The 27,228-nt window shown below is 52.5% G+C and overlaps 1 protein-coding gene across 1 annotated transcript; it reads left to right on the forward strand.

Moving 5' to 3' along the window:
* Positions 1–644: 644 nt before the first annotated feature.
* LOC140430371 (peroxisomal coenzyme A diphosphatase NUDT7-like) lies at positions 645–27,228 on the forward strand. The gene is made up of 3 exons (XM_072517831.1): positions 645–819; positions 24,253–24,411; positions 26,271–27,228. The coding sequence occupies exons 1-3, from the start codon at positions 814–816 to the stop codon at positions 26,622–26,624; spliced, it is 519 nt and encodes a 172-aa protein (XP_072373932.1). The 5' UTR covers positions 645–813; the 3' UTR covers positions 26,625–27,228.

A 27,228-nucleotide genomic window follows, 5' to 3' on the forward strand; every position in this document is an offset into this window, starting at 1 on the left:
CGGATGTTCCCCAGTCGCCCACAGGAAATTTTATCCCACACCTCCCATCCATTGACTCGGTCTACACCTCCCGCTGCCTGGGGAAAGCGGACAGCATAATCAAGGACCCCTCCCACCCAGCTTACTCACTCTTCCATCGGGCAGGAGATACAAAAGCCTGAGAACACGCACTAACAGATTCCAAAACAGCTTCTTCTCCGCTGTTACCTGACTCCTAAACGACCCACTGTGGACTGATCTGATCTCTTCACACATCTTCCCTACTGAGTAGTGCTACATCCTGCATTCTTCACCTGATATCTGTGTATGTATTTACATTGTGTATTTTATGTTTGCCCTATTATATATTTTCTTTTTATGTACGGAATGATCTGTTTGAGCTGCACTCAGAACAATACTTTTTACTGTACCTCGGTACACGTGACAATAAACCAATCCAATTTCCTCCCTACACTGTGATTATGACCTTGAATCAACGCATAGCTGTCATTGGAACCAGGAAGGAAATAACTTCATTTCTTTCATTGATTTTTTTCTCATTTTCACCGCGCCAAGATTCAACCCTGTGGCCAATTTGCATTACTTTGTAGCCAGTTGCAAAACCTAAACCTTGGGCTGTGGTTCAACGTGTGATGTTTCTTCTTTTTTTAAAATTTCTTCATCAGAACGTCAGTGAAGGAGAAGGCCAAGCATGTGCTGAAGACTTACGATGTCGGAAATAAATACTCAGACTTGACCCTTCCCAGAGCATCAGTGCTTGTGCCTCTGTTGATCAAAAATGAGGAGCTGCAAGTTCTGCTCACGGTCCGATCCATGAAGGTACGGGTAAATGGAGAGCGTAGGAACGATGATCTTAGTTTGTAGGACCGGTGGGGAGCTTAGCTTATTGGTCACTCTGATCCAAGATTTGCAGGCACGCTGCCCTCACTCGTTCCATCCGTTTGAATCGATGTGAAGTTGGGCAGCCAATCTTCTGGTTGGCGAGAAGTTCTTCGATTACCTGTAATTAGATTTTGATTGTTTATACATTTATTTTTCAAATGTATAATCAACTTTATAATCTAGGTTAGACTATTCTTTAAGGGAAGTGGATTGCTTCATTACAAGTACTGTACATGGTAAGCACTTACTCAAAGGTGTGACCCAGTTCGCAATTTATTGAACTTTATTTAATTTTGGAAGTATTCCCATTTATACTACACTTTGACATGCATGCCAACCACTCATGTCTCACACGGACAGCCAGAATGCTCAGGCTGGGCTCTGCTTGTCCAAGTTCACAGACAAAAATCAATACTGTTTCCCGACAGCATCCTTCCCTGTCACACTGTCAACATAATGCAGCTCCTGGCTTCTCACAGTAATTTAGTGAGATTGAATGGTTTGTGGCGTTGAGAGGGGATGTGAATATCAGTGATTCAAGAAGACCTTCTCAAAGCAGCTAGAGATGAGTAATAAATGCTGGCCTTGCCAGTGACACCAACATTTCTCGAATGAGTATTGAAAAAAAAGACAATCATGGAAACTGGTTGAAGGTAACTTAAACTTGGCAACAGAATCACAACACTGCAATTCTTGCTGCCACTGATGGATATCCCGGCGATGTAAATGCTGGCCAGCCATTTCCGACTGCACTTTGAGCGTAGCTGCAGGGCTGGACTGAAAATACAGCTCTATATTCAAAGCTGGTTTTGAATTGCTTTTCCGATAGTGTCAGCTTCCTTGAAGGTCTTGGCCAGATTTTTATCAGCTAACAAGCTGGCATGTATACATTTGTGGAGGCATCAATGTTACTCACTCAAACAGTGAAGTGACTATCTTCTGGTAATGACCAATAAATATTGAGTGTGGCCACCTTGCTGTTTATTTGCCATTAAGGTTTGTTTGGAAAAAAAACTGATGGAGACTTGAGAAAATCAGGAGGTAATTCTTTTTGTGGGGGGCCTGGTGGAGTGGGCTGCAGTAGGGCATGGGAGCGAGGCCGTGTGGTAGAGTGGGCAGGGATTGGGGCAGTGGATAGTTTGGATAGTCAGAGGCTTTTCCCCAAGGTAGAGGGGTCAATTACTAGGGGGCATAGGTTTAAGGTGCGAGGGGCAAGGTTTAGAGGAGATGTACGAGGCAAGTTTTTAACACAGAGGGCAGTGGGTGGCTGGAACACGATGCCGGAGGAGGTGGTGGAAGCAGGGACGATAGTGACGTTTAAGGGGCATCTTGACAAATACATAAATAGGATGGGAATAGAGGGATATGGACCCAGGAAGTGTAGAAGATTGTAGATTAGACGGGCAGCATGGTCAGCACGGGCTTGGAGAGCCGAAGGGCCTGTTCCTGTGCTGTACTTTTCTTTGTTCTTTGTTCAGTGGGAGTGAGGGTGTGGTGAAGCGGGCAGGGATCGGAGCGGTGGGAGTGAGGGTGTGGTGAAGCGGGCAGGGATCGGGGCGGTGGGAGTGAGGGTGTGGTGAAGCGGCAGGGATCGGGGCAGTGGGAGTGAGGGTGTGGTGAAACGGGCATGGATCGGGGCGGTGGGAGTGAGGGTGTGGTGAAACGGGCAGGGATCGGGGCGGTGGGAGTGAGGGTGGTGAAGTGGGCAGGGATCGGGTCAGTGGGAGTGAGGGTGTGGTGAGGCGGGCAGGGATCGGGGCAGTGGAAGTGAGGGTGGTGAAGTGGGCAGGGATCGGGTCAGTGGGAGTGAGGGTGTGGTGAAGCGGGCAGGGATCGGGGTGGTGGGAGTGAGGGTGTGGTGAAGCGGGCAGGGATCGGGGCGGTGGAAGTGAGGGTGGTGAAGTGGGCAGGGATCGGGTCAGTGGGAGTGAGGGTGTGGTGAAGCGGGCAGGGATCGGGGTGGTGGGAGTGAGGGTGTGGTGAAGCGAGCAGGGATCGGGGCGGTGGGAGTGAGGGTGTGGCGAAGCGGGCAGGGATCGGGGCAGTGAGGGTGTGGTGAAGCGAGTAGGGATCGGGGCGGTGGGAGTGAGGGTGTGGCGAAGCGGGCAGGGATCGGGGCGGTGGGAGTGAGGGTGTGGTGAAGCGGGCAGGGATCGGGGTGGTGGGAGTGAGGGTGTGGTGAAGCGAGTAGGGATCGGGGCGGTGGGAGTGAGGGTGTGGTGAAGCGGGCAGGGATTGGGGCGGTGGGAGTGAGGGTGTGGTGAAGCGGGCAGGGATCGGAGCGGTGAGGGTGTGGTGAAGTGGGCAGGGATCGGGGCAGTGGGAGTGAGGGTGTTGTGAAGCGGGCAGGGATCGGGGCAGTGGGAGTGAGGGTGTGGTGAAGCGGGCAGGGATCGGGGCGGTGGGAGTGAGGGTGTTGTGAAGCGGGCAGGGATCGGGGCAGTGGGAGTGAGGGTGTGGTGAAGCGGGCAGGGACCGGGGCTATGGGAGTGAGGGTGTGGTGAAGCGGGCAGGGATCTGGGCGGTGGGAGTGAGGGTGTGGTGAAGCGGACAGGGATCGGGGCGGTGGGAGTGAGGGTGTGGTGAAGCGGGCAGGGATCGGGTCAGTGGGAGTGAGGGTGTGGTGAAGCGGGCAGGGATCGGGGCGGTGAGGGTGTGGTGAAGCGGGCAGGGATCGGGGCAGTGGGAGTGAGGGTGTTGTGAAGCGGGCAGGGATCGAGGCGGTGAGAGTGTGGTGAAGCGGGCAGGGATCGGGGCGGTGGGAGTGAGGGTGTGGTGAAGCGGGCAGGGATCGGGGCGGTGAGGGTGTGGTGAAGCGGGCAGTGATCGGGGCGGTGGGAGTGAGGGTGTGGTGAAGAGGGCAGGGATCGGGGCGGTGGGAGTGAGGGTGTGGTGAAGCGGGCAGGGATCGGGGCAGTGGGAGTGAGGGTGTGGTGAAGCGGGCAGGGATCGGGGCAGTGGGAGTGAGGGTGTGGTGAAGCGGGCAGGGATGACTTCCGGTCGCGGTGATGCCTTGCTAGCCACACGTTTCGGCGGCTCCAGCTCCGACGGACCCAGCCCCAACGGGGAATTTTTTGACGACGCAACCCGGTGTGGGGTGTGTGAGAAGGGAGTCCCCCCCCCCCCCCAACGAAGGAGGAAAAAACCGGCGGCGGCGGCTGCAGCGCGAGGAATCGTCGACCAAAGGGTCAGAAAGAGAGAAGCACAAGATGGCGGCGGAGAAAGCGCAGGCGACATGGGGGCCTGAGCAGGATGAAATTTTGAGACGGTGCGTGGAGCTGCTGAAGAGGGAGGTGCTGACCCCGATGCTACAGGCAATTGAGGGGCTCAAGGAGACACTAAAGACCCAGGAGGCAGAGCTCCCCGTGGTGGAGCAGAAGGTGACAGATAATGAGGACGAGATCCTGGGCCTGGTGGTTAAGACACAGACGCACGAGGCACTTCATAAAAAGTGTACTGAAAGGATCGAGGCCCTAGAAAACGGAGCGCGAAGGAAGAACCTTCGGATACTGGGTCTCCCTGAGGGTGTGGAAGGAGTGGACTGTGGAGCTTATGCAAGTACGATGCTGAGCTCACTGATGGGTGCTGAGGCCCCTACGGGCCCCTTGGAGGTGGAGTGGGCACATCGGATCCCGGCGAGAAGACCAAAAGCGGGAGAACCACCCAGGGCGATAATCGTGCGATTTCACCGCCTTAAGGATAGAGAAGAGGTCCTAAGATGGGCTAAAAAGGTGCGGAGTAGCAGATGGGAGAATGCAGTGGTACGGGTGTACCAGGATTGGAGTGCGGAGGTGGCGGGAAGGAGGGCGAGCTTTAACCGAGCCAAAGAGGTGTTGCATAAAAGGAAGGTGAAGTTCGCGATGCTGCAGCCGGCAAGACTATGGGTCACGTATCAGGAGAGACACCATTATTTCGAGACGGCGGAGGAAGCATGGACCTTTATCAAAGAGGAGAAATTGGATCGGAACTGAGGGACTGATGCTGCAGGAAATGTTATTGTTAATGTTATGGTTGAAGTTAATTGAGAAGTAAATTGGGAAGGGGGGAGACATGGGGAAATGTGGGCGCCGGCGAGGGGGGAAAGACGGGACATAGTTGGAGAATGGGGAAGGGGAGGGGGAGGGGAAAGGGAGCTGCGCCATAAGAGGCGGGTCAGGTAAAGGGATGTTCCCGCGCCAGAAAGAATAAGGCGGGAAGACAGGCGCAAGGCGGATGGGAATTCCCCACACGGGGGGGTCGAGGAGTGAGCAGGAGTAGCCGGGGTCAGTTGAAGTCAGCTGACTTACGGAAGTAATATGGGGGGAGCAATCACGCTAGAAAGAGATCTAGCGGGGGGGGGGGGACAACTGGGTTGCTGCTGCGGAAATCCAAAAGGAAATGGCTAAAGAGTGGGTGGACGGGGATGGTGTGCGACGCTGGGGGAGCGAGCGGGAGCGCGGAGGCGGGATATGGGACTGGCCTAGAGAAGGTAATGGCTAGTCGACACGGGAGGGGGGCAGGTAGCCCCCTAGTGAGGCTGATCACGTGGAACGTGAGAGGCCTGAACGGACCGATAAAAAGGGCCCGAGTGCTCGCGCATTTGAAAGGACTAAGGGCAGACGTGGTTATGCTCCAAGAGACGCACCTAAAGGTGGCGGACCAAGTTAGGTTAAGGAAAGGATGGGTGGGACAGGTGTTCCACTCAGGACTAGACGCAAAGAACAGAGGGGTGGCCATTTTGGTGGGGAAACGGGTAGCATTTGAAGCAAAGAACATCGTAGCAGATAGCGGAGGTAGATATGTAATGGTGAGTGGCAGGCTGGAGGGAATGGAGGTCGTGTTGGTTAATGTGTATGCCCCAAACTGGGACGATGCGGGATTTATGAGACGGATGCTGGGGCGTATACCGGACCTGGAGGTAGGAAACTTGATTTTAGGAGGGGACTTTAATACGGTGCTGGACCCGGGGCTAGATAGATCCAGCTCAAGGACCGGAAGAAGGCCGGCAGCGGCCAAGGTACTTAAGGGGTTTATGGACCAAATGGGGGGAGTGGATCCATGGCGATTTCTTAGACCTAGGGCTAGGGAGTTCTCCTTCTTCTCCCATGTCCATAAAGTGTACTCCCGGATAGATTTTTTTGTTTTGGGAAGGTCGTTGATCTCTAGGGTGGAAGAAGCTGAGTACTCAGCCATAGCGGTTTCGGACCATGCCCCACATTGGGTGGACCTGGAATTAGGAAAGGAAAGGGAGCAGAGAACACTCTGGCGATTAGATGTGGGACTGATGGCGGATGAGGGAGTGTGTGCAAGAGTGCGGGGGTGTATTGAGAGATACCTGGAGGTCAATGACGACGGCGAGGTCCCTGTGGGAGTGGTATGGGAAGCACTAAAAGCGGTGGTCAGAGGAGAGCTGATCTCCATTGGGGCCCACAAAAGGAAAACAGAGGCCAAGGAAAGGGAAAGATTACTGGGGGAGATTTTAAGGGTGGAAAGGAAATTTGCAGAGACCCAGGAGGAGGAACTGTACAGGGAGAGGAGACTACTCCAGACGGAATTTGACCTTCTGACCACCAGAAAGGCGGAGGTACTGTGGAGGAAGGCACAGGGGAGGAAGTATGAGTATGGGGAAAAGGCTAGTCGCCTGTTGGCTCATCAATTGCGAAAGAGGACAGCAGCGAGGGAGATAGGAGGAATTAGAGACGAAAGGGGAGACACGGTGTGAAGGGCAGGAAAGATAAATGAGGTGTTCAAGACCTTTTATGAGGAACTGTATAGGTCTCAACCCCCAGAGGGAGAGGAGGGGATGCGGCAGTTCCTGGACCAATTGAGGTTCCCGAAAGTGGAGGAGCAGGAGGTGGTAGGCCTGGGGGCACCGATTGGGGTGGACGAGGTTATTAAGGGACTGGGAAGCATGCAAGCAGGGAAGGCCCCGGGACCAGACGAGTTCCCGGTGGAATATTACAGAAAATATGTGGATTTGTTGGCCCCGTTGATGGTGAGGACGTTCAATGAGGCCAGGGAAGGGGGGACTCTACCCCCGACGATGTCGGAGGCGACGATATCGCTAATTTTGAAGAGGGTTAAAGATCCGTTGCAGTGCGGGTCCTATAGACCTATTTCATTATTGAACGTGGACGCCAAATTGTTGGCAAAGGTACTGGCATCGAGGATAGAGGACTGTGTCCCGGGGGTGGTGCACGAAGACCAGACAGGGTTCGTAAAAGGGAGACAACTGAATGTTAACGTGCGACGACTTAGAGGTGATAATGATGCCCCCAGTGGAGGGGGAGGCAGAGATAGTGGCAGCAATGCTTGCAGAGAAGGCATTTGATAGGGTGGAGTGGGAGTATTTATGGGAAGTGTTAAGGAGGTTTGGGTTCGGGAACGGGTTTTTAGCTGAGTTAGACTTCTTTATGGGGCTCCAACGGCAAGTGTAGTTACTATATAGGGGAACAAGACAGGGATGCCCGCTGTCTCCATTGTTGTTCGCGTTGGCAATTGAACCTCTGGCCATGGCGTTGAGAGACTCCAGGAAATGGAGAGGGGTGATTAGAGGGGGAGAAGAACACCGAGTCTCGTTATACGCAGATGACCTATTGTTATACGTGTCGGACCCAGCGGGGGGATGATAGAGGTTATGCGAATGTTGAGGGAGTTCGGGGATTTCTCGGGGTATAGGCTAAACATGGGGAAGAGTGAATTATTTGTGATACATCCAGGGGACCAGAGTAGAGAGATAGAAGGCTTGCCTCTAAGGAAAGTGGAAAGAAACTTCCGATACCTGGGGATTCAGATCGCTAGGAGCTGGGGAACCTTGCACAGACTTAATCTGACACGGCTGGTAGAACAAATGGAGGAGGACTTCAAGAGGTGGGACATGCAGCCTCTGTCGCTGGCGGGCAGGGTGCAAGCAATTAAGATGATGGTCCTCCCGAGGTTCTTATTTGTATTTCAATGTCTCCCTATACTAATCACTAAGACCTTTTTTAATAAAATAGACAGGAGCATAACGAGCTTCGTGTGGGCAGGGAAAGTTCCGAGAGTAAGGAGGGGGTTCCTTCAGCGTAGTAGGGACAGAGGAGGATTGGCACTACCGAACTTGGGCGATTACTATTGGGCCGCCAATGTGGCAATGATACGTAAATGGATGATGGAGGGTGAGGGAGCGGCGTGGAAAAGACTGGAGAGAAAGTCCTGTAAAGGGACGAGTTTAGAGGCGCTGGTGACGGCGCCGCTACCGTTCTCACCTAGAAAGTTTACCACGAACCCGGTGGTGGCGGCAACATTGAATATCTGGGGACAGTGGAGGCGACAGAGAGGGGTGCGGGGAGCCCTGGTGGGGTCCCCAATCAGGAACAACCATAGGTTTGCCCCAGGAAGAATGGATGGAGGATTTCAGAGCTGGCACCAGTTGGGAATTAGGAGGGTGGGAGATTTATTTATAGATGGGACTTTTGGGAGCATTGGAGGAAAAGTATAAGTTGCCCCGGGGAAATTTCTTGAGATATATGCAGGTGAGGGCGTTTACTAGACAACAGGTGAGGGAATTTCCGTTGCTCCCGACACAGGGGATTCAGGACAGAGTGCTTTCAGGGGTGTGGGTCGGAGAGGGCAAGGTGTCAGAGATATACCGAGAGATGAGGGAAGAGGGGGAGGAGTCGGTGGGCGAACTAAAAGGAAAGTGGGAAGAAGAACTAGGGGAGGAGATAGAGGAGGGTATGTGGGCTGATGCCCTAAGCAGGGTAAATTCCTCTTCCTCATGCGCCAGGCTTAGCCTGATTCAATTCAAGGTGCTACATAGAGCACACATAACGCGAGCAAGATTGAGCAGGTTCTTTGGAGTGGAGGACAGATGTGGGAGGTGTGGCGGGAGCCCGGCAAACCACGCACATATGTTTTGGGCGTGCCCGGCACTGGAAGGGTATTGGAAGGGAGTGACGGGAGTGATTTCGAAGGTGGTGAAGGCCCAGGTCAAACCAGGCTGGGGGTTAGCTCTATTTGGAGTTGCGGATGAGCCGGGAGTGCAGGAGGCGAAAGAGGCCGACGTTGTGGCCTTTGCGTCCCTAGTAGCCCGGCGCAGGATCCTACTCATGTGGAAGGATGCGAAACCCCCCGGACTGGAGGCCTGGGTAAATGATATGGCGGGGTTCATTAAATTGGAGCAGATAAAGTTTGCCCTGAGAGGGTCGGCTCAAGGGTTCACCAGGCGGTGGCAGCCATTTCTCGACTACCTAGGGGAACGTTAGAGCGAAGACAGATGACCTGCAGCAGCAACCCAGGGGGGGAGGGTTAGTTTAGTTTATGTCAAAAGATAATGGGGTTTTGTTATTTGTGTATTGTTAAAAATTTCTTTATTGTTACGTTTGCTTTGTAAAAAGGTAAAAATTGTTGTCTGGAAAAAATTTTGAATAAAATATATTTTCAAAAAAAAAGAAGCGGGCAGGGATCGGGGCAGTGGGAGTGAGGGTGTGGTGAAGCGGGCAGGGATCGGGGCGGTGGGAGTGAGGGTGTGGTGAAGCGGGCAGGGATCGGGGCAGTGGAAGTGAGAGTGTGGTGAAGCGGGCAGGGATCGGGGCGGTGGGAGTGAGGGTGTGGTGAAGCGGGCAGGGATCGGGTCCGTGGGAGTGAGGGTGTGGTGATGCGGGCAGGGATCGGGGCAGTGGGAGTGTGGTGAAGCGGGCAGGGATCGGGGCGGTGGGAGTGAGGGTGTGGTGAAGCGGGCAGGGATCTGGGCAGTGGGAGTGAGGGTGTGGTGAAGCGGGCAGGGATCGGGTCAGTGGGAGTGAGGGTGTGGTGAAGCGGGCAGGGATCGTGGCAGTGGGAGTGAGGGTGTGGTGAAGCGGGCATGGATTGGGGCAATGGGAGTGAGGGTGTGGTGAAGCGGGCAGGGATCGGGGCGGTGGGAGTGATGGTGTTGTGAAGCGGGCAGGGATCGGGGCAGTGGGAGTGAGGGTGTGGTGAAGCGGGCAGGGATCGGGGCGGTGGGAGTGATGGTGTTGTGAAGCGGGCAGGGATCGGGGCGGTGAGGGTGTGGTGAAGCGGGCAGGGATCGGGGCGGTGGGAGTGAGGGTGTGGTGAAGCTGGCAGGGATCGGGGCGGTAGGAGTGAGGGTGTGGTGAAGCTGGCAGGGATCGGGGCGGTGGGAGTGAGGGTGTGGTGAAGCGGGCAGGGATTGGGGCGGTGTGGGTGTGGTGAAGCGGGCAGGGATCAGGGCGGTGGGAGTGAGGGTGTGGTGAAGCTTGCAGGGACGGGGCGGTGAGGGTGTGGTGAAGCGGGCAGGGATCGGGGCAGTGGGAGTGAGGGTGTGGTGAAGCGGGCAGGGATCGGGGCGGTCGGAGTGAGGGTGTGGCGAAGCGGGCAGGGATCGGGGTGGTGGGAGTGAGGGTGTGGTGTAGCGGGCAGGTATCGGGGCGGTGGGAGTGAGGGTGTGGTGAAGCGGGCAGGGACCGGGGCGGTGGGAGTGAGGGTGTGGTGAAGCGGGCAGGTATCGGGGCGGTGGGAGTGAGGGTGTGGTGAAGAGGGCAGGGACCGGGGCGGTGGGAGTGAGGGTGTGGTGAAGCGGGCAGGGATCGGGGTGGTGGGAGTGAGGGTGTGGTGAAGCGGGCAGGGATCGGGGCGGTGGGAGTGAGGGTGTGGTGTAGCGGGCAGGGATCGGGTAGGTGGGAGTGAGGATGTGGTGTAGCGGGCAGGGATAGGGGCAGTGGGAGTGAGGGTGTGGTGTAGCGGGCAGGTATCGGGGCGGTTGGAGTGAGGGTGTGGTGTAGCGGGCAGGGATCGAGGCGGTGGAAGCGTGGTGAAGCGGGCAGGGATCGGGGCGGTGGGAGTGAGGGTGTGGTGAAGCGGGCAGGGATCGGGGCGGTGGAAGTGAGAGTGTGGTGAAGCGGGCAGGGATCGGGGCGGTGGGAGTGAGGGTGTGGTGAAGCGGGCAGGGATCGGGTCCGTGGGAGTGAGGGTGTGGTGATGCGGGCAGGGATCGGGGCAGTGGGAGTGTGGTGAAGCGGGCAGGGATCGGGGCGGTGGGAGTGAGGGTGTGGTGAAGCGGGCAGGGATCTGGGCAGTGGGAGTGAGGGTGTGGTGAAGCGGGCAGGGATCGGGTCAGTGGGAGTGAGGGTGTGGTGAAGCGGGCAGGGATCGTGGCAGTGGGAGTGAGGGTGTGGTGAAGCGGGCATGGATTGGGGCAATGGGAGTGAGGGTGTGGTGAAGCGGGCAGGAATCGGGGCAGTGGGAGTGAGGGTGTGGTGAAGCGGGCAGGGATCGGGGCGGTGGGAGTGAGGGTGTGGTGAAGCGGGCAGGGATTGGGGCGGTGTGGGTGTGGTGAAGCGGGCAGGGATCGGGGCGGTGGGAGTGAGGGTGTGGTGAAGCGGGCAGGGATCGGGGCGGTGAGGGTGTGGTGAAGCGGGCAGGGATCGGGGCGGTGGGAGTGAGGGTGTGGTGAAGCTGGCAGGGATCGGGGCGGTAGGAGTGAGGGTGTGGTGAAGCTGGCAGGGATCGGGGCGGTGGGAGTGAGGGTGTGGTGAAGCGGGCAGGGATTGGGGCGGTGTGGGTGTGGTGAAGCGGGCAGGGATCGGGGCGGTGGGAGTGAGGGTGTGGTGAAGCAGGCAGGGATCGGGGCAGTGGGAGTGAGGGTGTGGTGAAGCGGGCAGGGATCGGGGCGGTCGGAGTGAGGGTGTGGTGAAGCGGGCAGGGATCGGGGTGGTGGGAGTGAGGGTGTGGTGAAGCGGGCAGGGATTGGGGCGGTGGGAGTGAGGGTGTGGTGAAGCGGGCAGGGATTGGGGTGGTGGGAGTGAGGGTGTGGTGAAGCGGGCAGGGATCGGGGTGGTGGGAGTGAGGGTGTGGTGAAGCGGGCAGGGATCGGGGTGGTGGGAGTGTGGGTGTGGTGAAGCGGGCAGGGATCGGGGCGGTGGGAGTGAGGGTGTGGTGAAGCAGGCAGGGATCGGGGCAGTGGGAGTGAGGGTGTGGTGAAGTGGGCAGGGATCGGGGCGGTGGGAGTGAGGGTGTGGTGAAGCGGGCAGGGATCGGGGCGGTGGGAGTGAGGGTGTGGTGTAGCGGGCAGGTATCGGGGCGGTTGGAGTGAGGGTGTGGTGTAGCGGGCAGGGATCGGGGCGGTGGGAGTGAGGGTGTGGTGAAGCGGGCAGGAATCGGGGCAGTGGGAGTGAGGGTGTGGTGTAGCGGGCAGGGATAGGGGCGGTGGGAGTGAGGGTGTGGTGTAGCGGGCAGGTATCGGGGCGGTTGGAGTGAGGGTGTGGTGTAGCGGGCAGGGATCGGGGCGGTGGGAGTGAGGGTGTGGTGTAGCGGGCAGGTATCGGGGCGGTTGGAGTGAGGGTGTGGTGTAGCGGGCAGGGATCGGGGCGGTGGGAGTGAGGGTGTGGTGAAGCGGGCAGGGATCGGGGCAGTGGGAGTGAGGGTGTGGTGTAGCGGGCAGGGATCGGGGAGGTGGGAGTGAGGGTGTGGTGTAGCGGGCAGGGATAGGGGCGGTGGGAGTGAGGGTGTGGTGTAGCGGGCAGGTATCGGGGCGGTTGGAGTGAGGGTGTGGTGTAGCGGGCAGGGATCGGGGCGGTGGGAGTGAGGGTGTGGTGAAGCGGGCAGGGATCGGGGCAGTGGGAGTGAGGGTGTGGTGTAGCGGGCAGGGATCGGGGCGGTGGGAGTGAGGGTGTGGTGTAGCGGGCAGGGATCGGGGCGGTGGGAGTGAGGGTGTGGTGAAGCGGGCAGGGATCGGGGTGGTGGGAGTGAGGGTGTGGTGTAGCGGGCAGGGATCGGGGTGGTGGGAGTGAGGGTGTGGTGAAGCGTGCAGGGATCGGGGCAGTGGGAGTGAGGGTGTGGTGAAGCGTGCAGGGATCGGGGCAGTGGGAGTGAGGGTGTGGTGAAACGGGCAGGGATCGGGGCAGTGGGAGTGAGGAGACTAGGGGAAGGGCCAGGAGAAAATTCTTAATTGGGCTGACACCATAGAATGATGCCAGTGAGAGGAAGCAGGCAGGACTCAAGTGGTTCCCGGGACTGGCATCACTAGAATATATATATTCACCAGCTGTTTCACTGGGCAAATGAAAAAATATCGACTGCTGTTGGAATATGTTTGTACAGGGGGTGTTTTCGAGGGCGGCACAGTGGTTAGCACTGCTGCCTCACAGCACTGAGGACATGGGTTCGATCCCGGATCCGGGTCACTACATGGGACTCACCCGCACAACCCAAAAAGATGTGCAGGGTAGGTGAATTGGCCACCCTAAATTACCCCTCAATTGGAAAAGCATAATTGAGGACGCTAAATTTAAAAACAATGAATAAAAAAATGTGAGGATGTTTTCAATCTTAGTGGCTATGAACCTATTTATCGGGGGCAAGTGTTTGGAGTAAATGCTTGCCATTCACTGTGCTTAACCTTTGAGTTGCTTTCTCATTACAAAAAATACCTTTTCAATGCAGCAAGGCTGCTTGGGGCTGGTTCATTTATCAAAAAATGCATCAATCTTTATAATTAAATGAAATGAATGACACACCTGTATTCATGGACCATCTTTCAGGATACCCTGAAACATTTTACAGCTAGCAAAGTACTTTTGTAAGGAAGAGAAACATAACACACTTGCGCATTGCAAGGTTCCACAAAACAAAATGGAAGGACCAGGCATCTGTTTTACTGATGTTGGTGAAGGGATAAATGAAAGAGAAGTGTTGGTGAGGACATCAGAAGAACTCCCCTGCTCTTCTTTGACAGCAGCATAGAAGATTTTATCTTCTCCGGAGAGAGCACATGAGACCTCGGTTTAACACCTCCCAACAGTACAGCACTGCTGTGAAATGTCAGGCTAGATTCTCTGTTTCCAGTCCTGGACGTGGGGCTTGAACCTACAACCTGCTGACTACAAAGCAAGATTGTTATTACTGAAGTAAGCAAAATATTGAGTATGCATCCGTGTTGCCCAGCGCGAACTGAAACAACAAGACCTTCCAATCAGACATGTTACAGTCTTCTAGACTCAATATTCGGTTAACTCAATGTAATTTTGGGCTCGATTGACGGGGTGTTTCGTGACGGCCGCGTTGGCATGATTGCACCCTGTATCTAACGCCACTTAGTGCTGGAAATGTGCCTCCACAAGCTTCTCGCCATTACTGGCTGTCTCACTGTCTGATTCACCGGACTGGTGCCTCAGCGGCTCGTCGCTAACAAAGGGAAGCTGCTTTTAAACACTCCTTCCCCACTGACTCCCAGTCAACACACAAGCATAGCAGTACGCAGACCTGCTCCTTGTTTTGGGGAAGTCAACCTGGCCAGGCTTCTCGACGCTGTGAATAAGGGCATCCTATTCCCCCAAGCAGGTTAGATGACCAGCAGCAGGGTCACCAATACCGCCTGGGAGACAGTGGCAGCAGTTGTCAGTGTGGGCAGCATGATCAGGAGGACCAGCGGCCAGTGTCGGATGAAGACCAAGACTTCCACCGAGCTGCAAGGGTAAGTTACCACCTCTCTCCTGGCATCAGCTCCGCCTGTCAACCCTCAAATTCCCAACCCACCCCCCTCCTCCCACAAATCACTGGCTGATACCCCGCACCCTCCCCACATCTGATCTTCGTGCTTGCTCCTCAGAACCCGCTGGAAACCACCAGCAGAGCCCCTTCATGTTGAGGTGCGGTGCCCACACATAGACCCCCTGATCCAACAAGCACACGGCTTACAATGCACTCTCATTGTCCCTGCAGGAGATGATAGCCCATAATGAAAGGGAAAGGGCCAAGACGGGGCGGGGCACCAAGATCCGAGTCCTCACCCTCTTTAAGGAATGGGCCCTGGAAATCGCGGGAGAGAGCAGTCACCGACAGCGAGGGTGACCTGTGCCGCAGAGGTGAGGATTCACTGCCCCTCCACCTGAAAGTGCCGACACTGGCCCATCACCCAGGGGTGATGTTACACTGAACCCTGGAGGGGGGAGCAGAGTAGTCGGGGGTTGGGAGGGTCAGGGAGTGGGGGGGGTTTGGGAGGTGAGCTGACGGACAAAGCCTCGTCCTATGAGAAGCTGGTGAGTATGAGGGCCTCTCTGGCCCTCCTGGCATGCCGGACCCTTGCTGCCTGTCCTTCATCCTCCGGCGCCACTTGTGGGTCCTCCCTGGGCTCGCCCACCTAGTCCTCCTCCTCAAATGAGGCCAAATATCCCTGCTCCTCCAGCATGTCTCTATGTTGCTGTGCCAGGTATAGAAGGCACCGCAGATCACCACAAAGCGGGAGACCCACTTTGGGCAGCAGGGTAGCACAAGTGTCTAGCACTGGCTTCTCGGCGCCAGGATCCCAGATTCGATTCCCCGCTGGCGAATGCGGAGTCTGCACGTTCTCCCCGTGTCTGCGTGGGTTTCCTCTGGGTGCTCCGGTTTCCTCCCACAGTCCAAAGACGTGCAGGTTAGGTGGATTGGCCATGCTAAATTGCCCTTAGTGTCCATAAAGGCTAGGAGGGGTTATTGGGTTACAGGGATAGGGTGGAAGTGAGGGCTTAAGTGGGTCAGTGCCGACTCGATGGGCCGAATGGCCTCCTTCGGTACTGTATGTTCTATATGTATGTTCTATGCTCAACCCTCTGGGGGGTTTACTGCAGTGTCCTAGGCCCAACCATCAATGACCTCCCATCCAAAATAAGGCCAGAAGTGGGATGTTTGCCGATGACTGCACAATGATCAGCCCCATAGGCGATTTTTCAGTAATGAAGCAGTCCATGTCCAAATGAGCAAAACCTGGACAATACATAGGCTTGGACTGACAAGTGGCAAGTTACATTCGTGCCATACAAGTGCCAGGCAATGCCCATCTCCTACAAGAGATGATCGAACTAATGCCACTTGACATTCAATGGCATTACCATCGCTGAATACCCAAAATCAACATCCTGTGGGGTTACCATTGATCAGAAACTGAACTGGACTAGACACATTAATACTGTGGCTACCAGGGCAGGCCAAAGACTAGGAATCCTACAGAGAGTAACTCACATCCTGACCCCCTCCAAAGCCAGTCCACCATCTACAAGGCACAAATCAGGAGTGTAATGGAATACTCTCCACCTGCCTGGATGAGTGCAGCTCCAACAACACTCAAGAAGCTCAACACCATCCAGAACAAAGCAGCCCGCTTGATTGCTCCTTCCACAAACATTCAAACCCTCCCCCACCGACGAACAGTGGCAGCCGTGTGCAACATCTGCAAGAGGCACTGCAGTGACTCACCAAGGTTCCTTCGCCAACACCTTCCAAACCCATGCTCACTACCATCTGGAAGGACAAGAGCAGCAGATTCCTGGGCATCTGGCTGGCTGGGCTGCCACCAATACTGCGAGGGCAACCTCTCCAAGACCGACAACACCAGTCATATTGTCATGTCTGTAAGGAATTGGAACAGAGAGTCTGACAATCAGATAGGGCTTCCACCCGGGATCCTCAAATCCCCCCAAACCTTGCCCACCCTTACATGTCCTGCCTTCTCTCGGAGTGTCACCAGCGAGCCAGTTGTGCTGGAAAACTTTGCTCTGCACACTCACCCCCGGCTTCAGCAGGAGCCCTTAGACCACAGACCCCTGCAGTGAACATTAGGTAGATCATGCTCAGGTGGCCTCCCCTGATCTACACACAAACTTTGGTCACGAGGATACCCCCAGTGCTGAAGCTCAGCTCGAGTGTTTGATTGTTGGCTTGTGCCTTTATGCTGCTGTTAAGGTAGAGGCTGCCCACAGTCAAAGGGAGTTAAAGTGACCATCAGCATATACAAGAACAGGGCTCTGTCCTGGAAGTTCTTCGTAGGACAGACAGGCTGCAGCTGTAGTTGCTCCTATTATGGATCTCCACAGTTTTTAAAGATGGCTTGAGATCTCATAGACGAAAAGTCCCTCATCCGCGGGGCGACCCCTGACCTGGAATGCTTCATTCTACCTGACCAAGCCCAATCCTCCTGAGGGGTCCCCCACCGCCAGCAATGGGGCAGCAGCTCCGGTGCCCTTGAGCTGCATGCTGGAAGATGGAAATGGCTACTCACCTCCTCAGTCCCCCTCAGCAGCCATCTCGCCAGCTTCACGTTTTTAAAAAGGAGTACTAAACGACGGCTGCGTGATTTCTCACGAAGAAGCCGGTTAATTCCCGGGAGATCGTCGCATTTAACGTCAAAAACAAAACAAAGAAAAGTACAGCACAGGAACAGGCCCTTCGGCCCTCCAAGCCTGTGCGGACCATGCTGCCCATCTAAACTAAAACCTTCTACACTTCCTGGGTCCGTATCCCTCTATTCCCATCCTATTCATGTATTTGTCAAGATGCCCCTTAAATGTCACTATCGTCCCTGCTTTCACCACCTCCGGCAGTGAGTTCCAGGCACCCTCTGTGTAAAAAAACTTGCCTCATACATCTCCTCTAAACCTTGCCCCTCGCACCTTAAACCTAAGCCCCCTAGTAATTGACCCCTCTACCCTGGGAAAAAGCCTCTGACTATCCACTCTGTCTATGCCCCTCATAATTTTGTAGACCATTCGTTCCAGTGAGAGCAAACCAAGTTTATTCAACCGTTCCTCATAGCTAATGCCCTTCATACCAGGCAACATCCTGATAAATGTCTTCTGCACCCCCTCTAAAGCCTCCACATCCTTCTGGTAGTGTGGTGACCAGAATTGAACACTATATACTCCAAGTGTGGCCTAACTAAGGTTCTATACAGCTATAACATGACTTGCCAATTCTTATACTCAATGCCCCGGCCAATGAAGGCAAGCATGCCGTATGCCTTGACTACCTTCTCCACCTGTGTTGCCCCTCTCAGTGACCTGTGGACCTGTACACCTGGATCTCTCTGATTTTCAATACTCTTGAAGATTCTACCATTCACTGTATATTCCCTACCTGCATTAGACCTTCCAAAATGCATTACCTCACATTTGTCCAGATTAAACTCCATCTGCCATCTCTCCGCCCAAGTCTCCAAACGATCTAAATCCTGCTGGATCCTCTGACAGTCCTCATCGCTATCCACATTTCCACCACCCTTTGTGTCGTCTGCAAATTTACTAATCAGACCAGTTACATTTTCCTCCAAATCATTTATATATACTATGAACAGCAAAGGTCCCAGCACTGATCCCTGCGGAACACCACTAGTCACAGCCCTCCAATTAGAAAAGCACCCTTCCATTGCTACTTTCTGCCTTCTATGACCTAGCCAGTTCTGAATCCATCTTGCCAGCTCACCCCTGATCCCGTGTCAATCTAGCTAATGAGATGGAAATGAATGCAAATGAGGATTAATTATATGCTCACCATATTTGGGCGAGATCCGGAACTTGCCATCCGGAGCGGGCTGGTTAGATAGCAAACCGATTCGAGCCTGGCGTGAATCTCGATTTTGGCCTTTCCCGCTAGTTAACCAGCACGCCCAGATATGCGCTGGGCGGAACTTGGTGGTTAAATCGCGCCCTCTATTTCTCTCTCCACAGATGCTGCCAGATCTGCTGTCTTTATCCAGCATTTTCCATTTTTATTATTGTTATTACTGAACAAGGCTGACTCAGCAGTACGAGTTCACTGAATGGATTCCTCCTCTCTGCAATATTAACCCCTCAGCATCAATAATAACAGTAACCACCTGGTGAAGCATCAGTGGTACTGATTTTACTGCCCCATCCTCACGGTCATTGACCAACAATCCAAACCGATCGTACTCTGATTCAGAGACTTATTGTCATGCAAATTAGATCAAGGTGGAAGATGAGACAGTATTCAGTGAAACTAATTAATGTCAAAAAATTGAATAGCATAATTCAGATAGGCATTATCTTAATCTGCAAGCTGTAGGTAATTAGCTACTATTTATATATAATGGGGGTCGGTTAGCTCAGTTGGCTGGATGGCTGGTTCATGATGCGGAGAGAAGCCAGCAGCGCTGGTTCAACTGCCTGAGGTTATCGATGAAGGCCCTGCCTGAGGTGTGGGGATCCTCAAGTTAAATCGCCACCAGTCAGCTCTCTCTCTCAAAGGGGAAAGCAGCTGACGGTCCTCCAGAACTGGCAACATTTCACTTTCATTTTTCATATATAATGAATAATACAACACGCAGGCCATCGTGTGTTAAAGACAGCTTCCTGCAAGAATTTCCCCGACGAAACTGCATTTTTAACTCCAAAGTGACATGGCTGCAAAATGTTTCAGAGCCACAAGTATCGGAATATTATAGATGTGAGAAACAGGGATAAAAGATCGGGAGTGGACGCCAACTGATAGGTAATCCAATTAAGGTGATACAGATGGCTCAGGTTTCAACTATTTTCTGAACTATGAATAAAGAAAGCAGCAATCAGTCCCGTGCAAAAGTGTGTTTTGGAAATATGAATATATTGTGCATGGCAGAGGCTTTGTTCCAATCTGAGCCCTTATGTTTGTCTGCAGCAGATGTGTCAGTCGATTTGACAGGTGGATAGAAATGTGTGTGAAGATGTGTGCTGAAGGTTCCCAATTCTGATATCAGGGCTGCGAATGAATCCATACCTGATTAAGGAGGAATATTAAACAGTGTACTGTGAACTGTTTCCCCTCGGAGCAGTGGAGGCCGGGTCCTCGGATATTTTTAAGGTTGGGTTAGGTAGATTCTTGATTGATGAGGGAGTTAAAAGGTTACGGGGCAGGCAGGCAGGTAGAGTTGAGACCACAATCAGATCAGCCACGATCTTATCGAAAGGCAGAGCAGGCTTGAAGGCCTGAATGGCCGAATAATAATAATCTTTATTGTCACAAGTAGGTTTACATTAACACTGCAATGAAGTTGCTGTGAAAATCCCCTGCTCGCCACACTCCGACGCCTGTTCGGGTACACAGAGGGAGAATTCCGAATGTCCAATTCACCGAACACGCACGTCTTTTGGGACTTTTTGGAGGAAACCGGAGCACCTGGAGGAAACCCACGCAGACACGGGGAGAACGTACAGACTCCGCACAGACAGTGACCCATTCCAGTGGCCAGGAATCGAACCTGGGACCCTGGTGCTGTGAAGCAACAGTGCTAATCAATGTACTACCCTGCCGCCAAACTCCTGCCTTGTTTGTTTATATGTTCATACATGGCCCACAGATTGGAGGCTTTTATAGGCTGATACACTTTGCGAGATTCAGATGATGTCTAAATTATAATGTCTATATCCTGGAACTGTATATAATATATTTTGTATTGGGTAACAAGAGGGTTACACTTGGGCTTTCTTCTTTCTGTTGATGGCAGCATTTTCCTGGTAGAGAAGAATAACAGGCTGTTCTGATTAAATGTGAACTGAAATACCAGTGAGCTGCCTGACTCATCTACTGCGGCGATGCTGGATTTTATTGCTGGCTCCTGCAGGAAAATACTTTATCCTAGATTCAGAGCATTGAAAGGACAACACTCATTTGAGGTTTCAAATGACCCTTTAGCAATGTGCAGGCTGCAAATATGAAAGAGGCAAAAGGAACAGAAGTGTGCAGCATTCATTTGACTTCTGAGCACCACCATTGCAGTCAGAGTACCCAGTAGTCTAGCAATATATCACCGTTGACGTTCTGCATCCAGAACGATAATCTCACAGACACAGCTTTGGAGCAATTGAGCATACACATTCAATGGCATTGCTCTCCTTGTTTACCCCACCGCCATATTGACAGTGGCCATGCCTCTCACCGCACCAATAAACTACTCAAATAAACACTTTAAAAAAAAAACTTAGAGTCCCCAATTATTTATTTTTTACCCTACACATCTTTTGGGTTGTGGGGGTGAGACCCACACACACACACACGGGGAGAATGTGCAAACTCCACATGGACAGTGACCCGGGATTGAACCCGGGTCCTCGGCACCGTGAGGCAGCTGTGCTAACCACTGCGTCACTGGGCCGTCCCCCAACCCAAATAAACACGCACTGGATAAGTTACTCCAGTTCTGAAAAATTCTAAAATTAACAGACGAGATTGGTAAGAATCCTGCCGGCGCCATTAGTGAGAAAAGTCACCGTATATTCAGACACTTACAGAAAAAAAATGTTTTCTCGAGTTTCACGCTCTCGCCGTGGCGGCTTGGCTCTGATTCGCTTGTCCCAGTAACACTTAATCTCTGCATTCAGTGGAATGCGCTCTTTAAGCCTCACCAACACTCCCCAGCATTCTTTTCAAGCCCGATCAAAGGTATGGCTGCCAGCAAGACAGCACACAACGATTCACGGAGGGACCCCCCTCACCAAACGTCTAGATGGTGTCGAGCAGAGGCGTGACATCCTGTACCCATGATTGGCCAGACATCCAGCAAGCAAGGTCATTAACCCCGCCTGGGAGGCTGTGTTTGCGATTGTTAGCGCCAGCTCCCTCGAGGAGAGGACGGAGCTACACTACCGAAAGAAAATGAATTACCTTCTTTGTGCAGCCAGGGTACGTCTGTTTCTTCGTGTCTCCCGCAGCAACCCTTACCACACCTCCACGGTCATCACACTCTCAGCCATCTCACAGTGTCCCCACACTTATCATGGTGCCCTCTCCAACCACGTTTGAGGAAAGAACCCTTGAGTTGGCCAACAGGGAGCAGGATCACACCTGTGCAGGGGGCAAGGTGGGTCAAGGAACACAAGTGTAAACATTCAACACATCCAGCCATGATGCAAGCCTCGTGTGAGTTTACTTTCTTCAATCAGTTTGTACCTGCCCCGCACTGGTGCCAGCTTGCTTCCCTTGCAGGTCAATCAGTCGACCTGCCCGGATCATCGCCGCACTCTCCGAGGGAGGCATCTCGCACACGATCATTGAAGAGGTGTCACTCGCACCCTCCACTAGCAAAGATACACACACTCCTGTTGGTGTAAGCAGTAGGCAGGCTTCTGGGCCACTCACTGGTGAGCACCTCACACCTGATGACCCACAGCAGGCCGAGGCAGGGACGTCCCAGGAATCGGGCCCTCGGAGGGATGCTGGAGCCCAGGACTCTGCTGATCCCCGGAGAGCTGATGTGCCCCTGGACTCGTCGCCTCACAGCTGCTGGAGCCACAAAAGCAGAGTCGGGAATATCAGGAATTCATGGCAGCAGCCCTCCTCGAATTGCAAGACCGATCCGAGGAGTCCCATTGCTTTCTGTCCGAGGAGATGGTTCCGCCACTTTGATGCACTGAGGCCAACACTGCGAAGGTGGCATCCGCAGTGGAGATCTTGGCGCAGGACATGCGCTCCATGGCGGGCGATGTCCACTCAGTTGTTCAGGTCATGAGCTCCATGGTGCAGGGCTTCAATTGCATGGTGCAGGCACTTGTGGGAATCCACAAGTGTCAGCGGGGCTTCTGGATCTCATTCCAGCTGCCCCTAAACCATGAAGCAGCCCAGGGGCCCCAGGGAAGAGGATCAGCCCGAAGCTTTCCACTCAGGAGACCTGGGGGCATCCAGCCCTCCTGACACCCCCCGCCCTGTGACTGGCACAGCTCCAGCCCCGTACTCTGCGGAGGGTAGCACTGCAACACCCGTGCTGCCCAAAAGCAGGCCGGGACCCTCAAGGCATGTACCTTATCCATGTTTACATTAGCTGCTGTGTACAAGTAATTAACTGTGAACTGGCTGAGTATCTAATGAGTTTGACTGCATGGCCCCTTTGTAGAATGTCATGAGGTGAATTGCATTGCTTGCTGTTTATGTGTCAGAACAACAAAGCAAGGACAGAGAGAAGATATCTGCTGTGATATTTCTAGTCTTTGACACACATTCACAATTTTGATATAAATAGCAATCAGGAGAAACCTTTCAATGAAGATTTACAATCCAAATGCCCCAGCCATCTCATCAGTTTGTATTTAAAATGTTAAAATGATTGGTAAGGTAAATGAAGAAAAACTTTCCCCTGGTGGGGGAATCACAAACAAGCTCACATAATCATAAAATTAGAGCTGGACCCTCCAGGAGCAAAATAACTTTTACACACAAAGCAGTGGAAATCTGGAACCCCCATCCTGAGAAAGTTGGGAATGCTGGATAAGCTGAATCTTTCAGGTAGATTTCCATGAGGAAAGGGTTATTGTGGGGGGGGGGAATAAATAAATGGAATTGAGGTTCTGTACAGCTCTGACCTAACTGAATGGCGGAGCAGACTCGGGGGGGACACTTCTGCATCTGTGCCAGTTCTCTCATGACACAAATAGGATATTTGCTGCCCGCTGAATTCCTGGTTTTTCCCTGAGCTGCTGGTCTGGAATGCGGATGGCAGTTGGGCTGCTACACTTTGTCTCAGCGGCCTTGGGGTTATGGAGCAGGTAAATCATAGAACATACAGTGCAGAAGGAGGCCATTCGGCCCATCGGGTCTGCACCAACCCACTTAAGCCCTCACTTCCACCCTATCCCCGTAACCCAATAACCCCTCCTAAACTTTTTGGTCACTAAGGGCAATTTATCACGGCCAATCCACCTCACCTGCACGTCTTTGGACTGTGGGAGGAAACCGGAGCACCCAGAGGAAACCCACGCAGACACGGGGAGAACGTGCAGACTCCGCATTCGCCAGCGGGGAATCGAACCTGGGATCCTGGCGCTGTGAAGCCACAGTGCTATCCACTTGTGCTACCCTGCTGCCCAGCATGCTTTCTGCATCCAGGGTGCTCTGTATTGACCCTTGCTTGTGAGTGCAGCATTGTCAGCACCTGGAGAGGACAGCAGTGGCCCCATCCTAACAGTTCAGACTTAAAAAGAATGACCAGTCAGTGACAGTACTGGAGGGAATTCTCAGTACCATTTCCCAGCCTGACTAGGGACGACACGGTCGCACAACGGTTAGCACTGTTGCTTCACATGTCAGGGTCCCAGGTTCAATTCCCAGCTTGGGTCACTGTCTGTGCAGAGTTTGCATGGATTTCCTCCGGGTGCTCCGGTTTCCTCCCGAAAGACGCGCTTGTTAGGTGAATTGGACATTCTGTATTCTCCCTTAGTGTACATGAACAGGCACCAGAATGTGGCGACTAGGGGACTTTCACAGTAACTTCATGTAAATGTTAATGTAAGCCTACTTATGATATTAATAACGATCATTATTACTTATCCTCAAGAGAGTAGGGAGAGAAAGAACCTGCATGACTGACAATGTGTCCAACATAAAGAGTGATTAAGACCAAAGCAGATGAAGTGCAGTTATGCCAAACTCTTAAAAAGCAGGTGAAATTCTGTAATGGGGGCCAGAATTCTCCGGTTGCAGGGGTTCACTCTTCCCGCTGGCCGCGCATCTCCACCAGCAGATTTTGCAGTGGCGGGAGGTGGTTTAAATGGAAAATCCCATTGACAAGCGGCGGGGGAGCGGAGAATCCCAAGATTTCTAAACACTGTAGAGAGAAATTCCAATGATTCAGCTTTGCTCACTAACCTTTCTCAACAACTGACTTTGGTTTCACAGATGCGCAGCAGCCGTGGCGAGGTTTGCTTTCCTGGCGGGAAGCAAGACACAAGGGATAGGACTGAAATAGATACAGCTCTTCGTGAAGCACAGGAAGAAATCGGCCTTCCCCCAGATCAGGTGGAAGTTATCTGTAAATTGGTCCCCATAATCAACAAGGTAAGTGACTGCAGGCATGTTGCCAGTCAACTATTAGCACTGGACTATCGAGTATCCAGACAAATCAATACCTGCACCAAATAAAAACAGAAAGTGCTGGAAAACTGCAGCAGGGTTGGCAACATCTGTGGAGAAACAAGAATTAATGTTTCAAGTCCAGTCTGACTCTTCTTCAAAGATCATTTCAGGTCTGCAGTATTTTGCTTTTATTTCGCTGTTTAATTCAGGACGCAGTCCAGCGTTTCGAGCTGAGACATGCTGATATGTTTGTACCACCCGTGTTTCACAGAGTCAGCAGGGCATGAATTGTGTGCCTGTCATGGTCCAAGTTCCGATCTTGGAGGCCAGGCACATCTGCAAGGAAGGAGGGTAAAGCTAGGAGGTCGAGTCACTCACTCCCATAGTCAGTCCACCTCCCTGTCACCAGGGCAAACATGCTGTTGTAGATGCCTGAACGTAAGAGATTTCAAGTAGAGTGGTGAATCTTCGAAAGGATAAGGGAGTAGAAAGCAGTCAGTACAAAGCTGACACTGCAAATTGATGTATTGTGATTCACTAAGTCATTCTGCTTTTTCAACTTGGTTGACTATTGCAGACATCTGCCAGAATAAACATCAGTGAAGAAGTCTTTTTGTGCAGAGTGTGGCTGTTTTAGAAGTCAGTGACGGTAAAGATCAAAGATTGATTTCTTAAAGAAAGGAGATTAAATTTTAATCTAGTGGGAGATAAATAGGTTTGTCTGTAAATCAAATTGCAACAAACTGAAATTCCTGCCACTGGCTTCGTGCTTATGCTTCCCTATAAAATTGTGATCAAAAGCCTAAAGACTAAAGTGCTGGGAAATGAGATTAGAATAGATAGGTGTTTGATGGCCGCACGGTAGCATTGTGGATAGCACAATTGCTTCACAGCTCCAGGGTCCCAGGTTCAATTCCGGCTTGGGTCACTGTCTGTGCGGAGTCTGCACATCCTCCCCGTGTGTGCGTGGGTTTCCTCCGGGTGCTCCGGTTTCCTCCCACAGTCCAAAGATGTGCAGGTTAGGTGGATTGGCCATGATAAATTGCCATTAGTGTCCAAAATTGCCCTTAGTGTTGGGTGGGGTTTACTGGGTTATGGGGATGGGGTGGAGGTGTTGACCTTGGGTGGGGTGCTCTTTCCAAGAGCCGGTGCAGACTCGATGGGCCGAATGGCCTCCTTCTGCACTGTAAATTCTATGATAATCTATGATGGCCGGCGCAGATACGATGGGCCGATGGGCCTTTTTCTGTGCTGTAAAACTATGATTATTATATACACGGCAAGTGTTGATGTGTAAACTCCTTACAATTAGTTTTTGAAATGGCACCAAGTCAGAGAGCAAGGGCGATTCCATCTGTTCTAATGTGGATGGTACGCTGGCCTTAAGCATCAGAGGTGTGACATTTGGAGACCTCCTTTTGTGAATTTGTGAGAATATTTATCCTAGAGAATGAAACACTTCTCCATTTTGAGTCACCACATCAGCATCCGGCACTTGTGGATCAGCTGTAACGTCTCAAGCTAAGTAGAGCTCCTGCTCCCTGCCCCACCTGCGACCTGCAGCTTTGCCCTTGTTCCTTACTGATCAGCGTGACATTTCTTTTCCTTTTTTCATCTTGTAGCCTCTCTGAGTGAGGCAGACAATCCAGTGTCTATATTAAGTGTGGTTCTCTATGTGTATGAATTGGAGCATGCATAAAATATTTTGCACATGCTAGTCTCGCCGTACGTCTCCCGTTGTAAAGGCCCGGAAGAAAGTCAGTCTTGTTTGGTTCACATGGTTTGCTGACATATTTTACCCTAACATCTGGCTTGTATTCACCCCACCTCCCCACCCACAGGATGACATTCTGGTGACGCCAGTGGTGGCATTTATAGCTGATACGTTCCATCCACAGCCCAACGCTGACGAAGTGAGTGATGTGTTTATCCTTCCATTGTACCACTTCTTAAAGTCGGAAGAGCACTCTTCAACTCTTTACGATGCGGGAATGTTGCTACACTTCTTCACATTCAAGGACCAGCAGCTGAACAAGTCATTCACTGTTTGGGGCCTCACTGCCCAGATTTGTATTATTGTGGCCTTTATAGCTCTAGGCCAGAGCCCTTTGTTTAAGGTCGATTTTGACATAGATAATCCCTTTGCAAGTTTGGAAAAATATCTTATGGTAAAATATGCCACCAGTAAGCTATGAGTTTACTAATTCCTTGCTCTATCTTTAAACAGGCGGTGGTTAAACACTAATCTCTCAGTAAAATCTGAAGCCCGAATTTATGTTGGCCAATTACGTGCCATATTAATTGTTCAACCTTTATGTAAAGTCTTCTCAATTTCTTCATTTTTAATTTGTCGTTTTCTAAACAATTGCCTTGGCATAAGCCAGCGGTTAACTACAGTAAGAAGTCTTACAACACCAGGTTAAAGTCCAACATATTTCTTTGGAATCACTAGCTTTAGGAGCATAGCTCCTTCATCAGGTGAGTCACTCACCTGATGGAGGAGCTACCCTCTGAAAGGCAGCGATTCCAAAGAAATATGTTGGACTTTAACCTGGTGTTGTGAGACGTCATACTGTGACCACCTCAGTCCAACGCCGGCATCTCCACATCATAGCGTTTAACTAGGTTGAGTCTTTTGTGATGTTACTGCAGTGTTTAATGGTAACTTTTGTTCTGATCTCATGCTGTGGACCAATTTGAAATCTTGGCAGAGTTTGTGTCACTTAAACAAATATGTATATGTTATGTAATAAATTGATACTTATGCAGAAAAATAATAAATTGTTTAATTTACAAATA

This window comes from Scyliorhinus torazame, chromosome 10 (assembly GCF_047496885.1).
Source record: "Scyliorhinus torazame isolate Kashiwa2021f chromosome 10, sScyTor2.1, whole genome shotgun sequence".
NCBI lineage: Eukaryota > Metazoa > Chordata > Chondrichthyes > Carcharhiniformes > Scyliorhinidae > Scyliorhinus > Scyliorhinus torazame.

Coding starts and splice junctions, on each gene's coding strand:
- LOC140430371 (XM_072517831.1), top strand. Junction 24,412..26,270: donor TGGTCCCCATAATCAACAAG/GTAAGTGACTGC, acceptor CCCCACCCACAG/GATGACATTCTGGTGACGCC.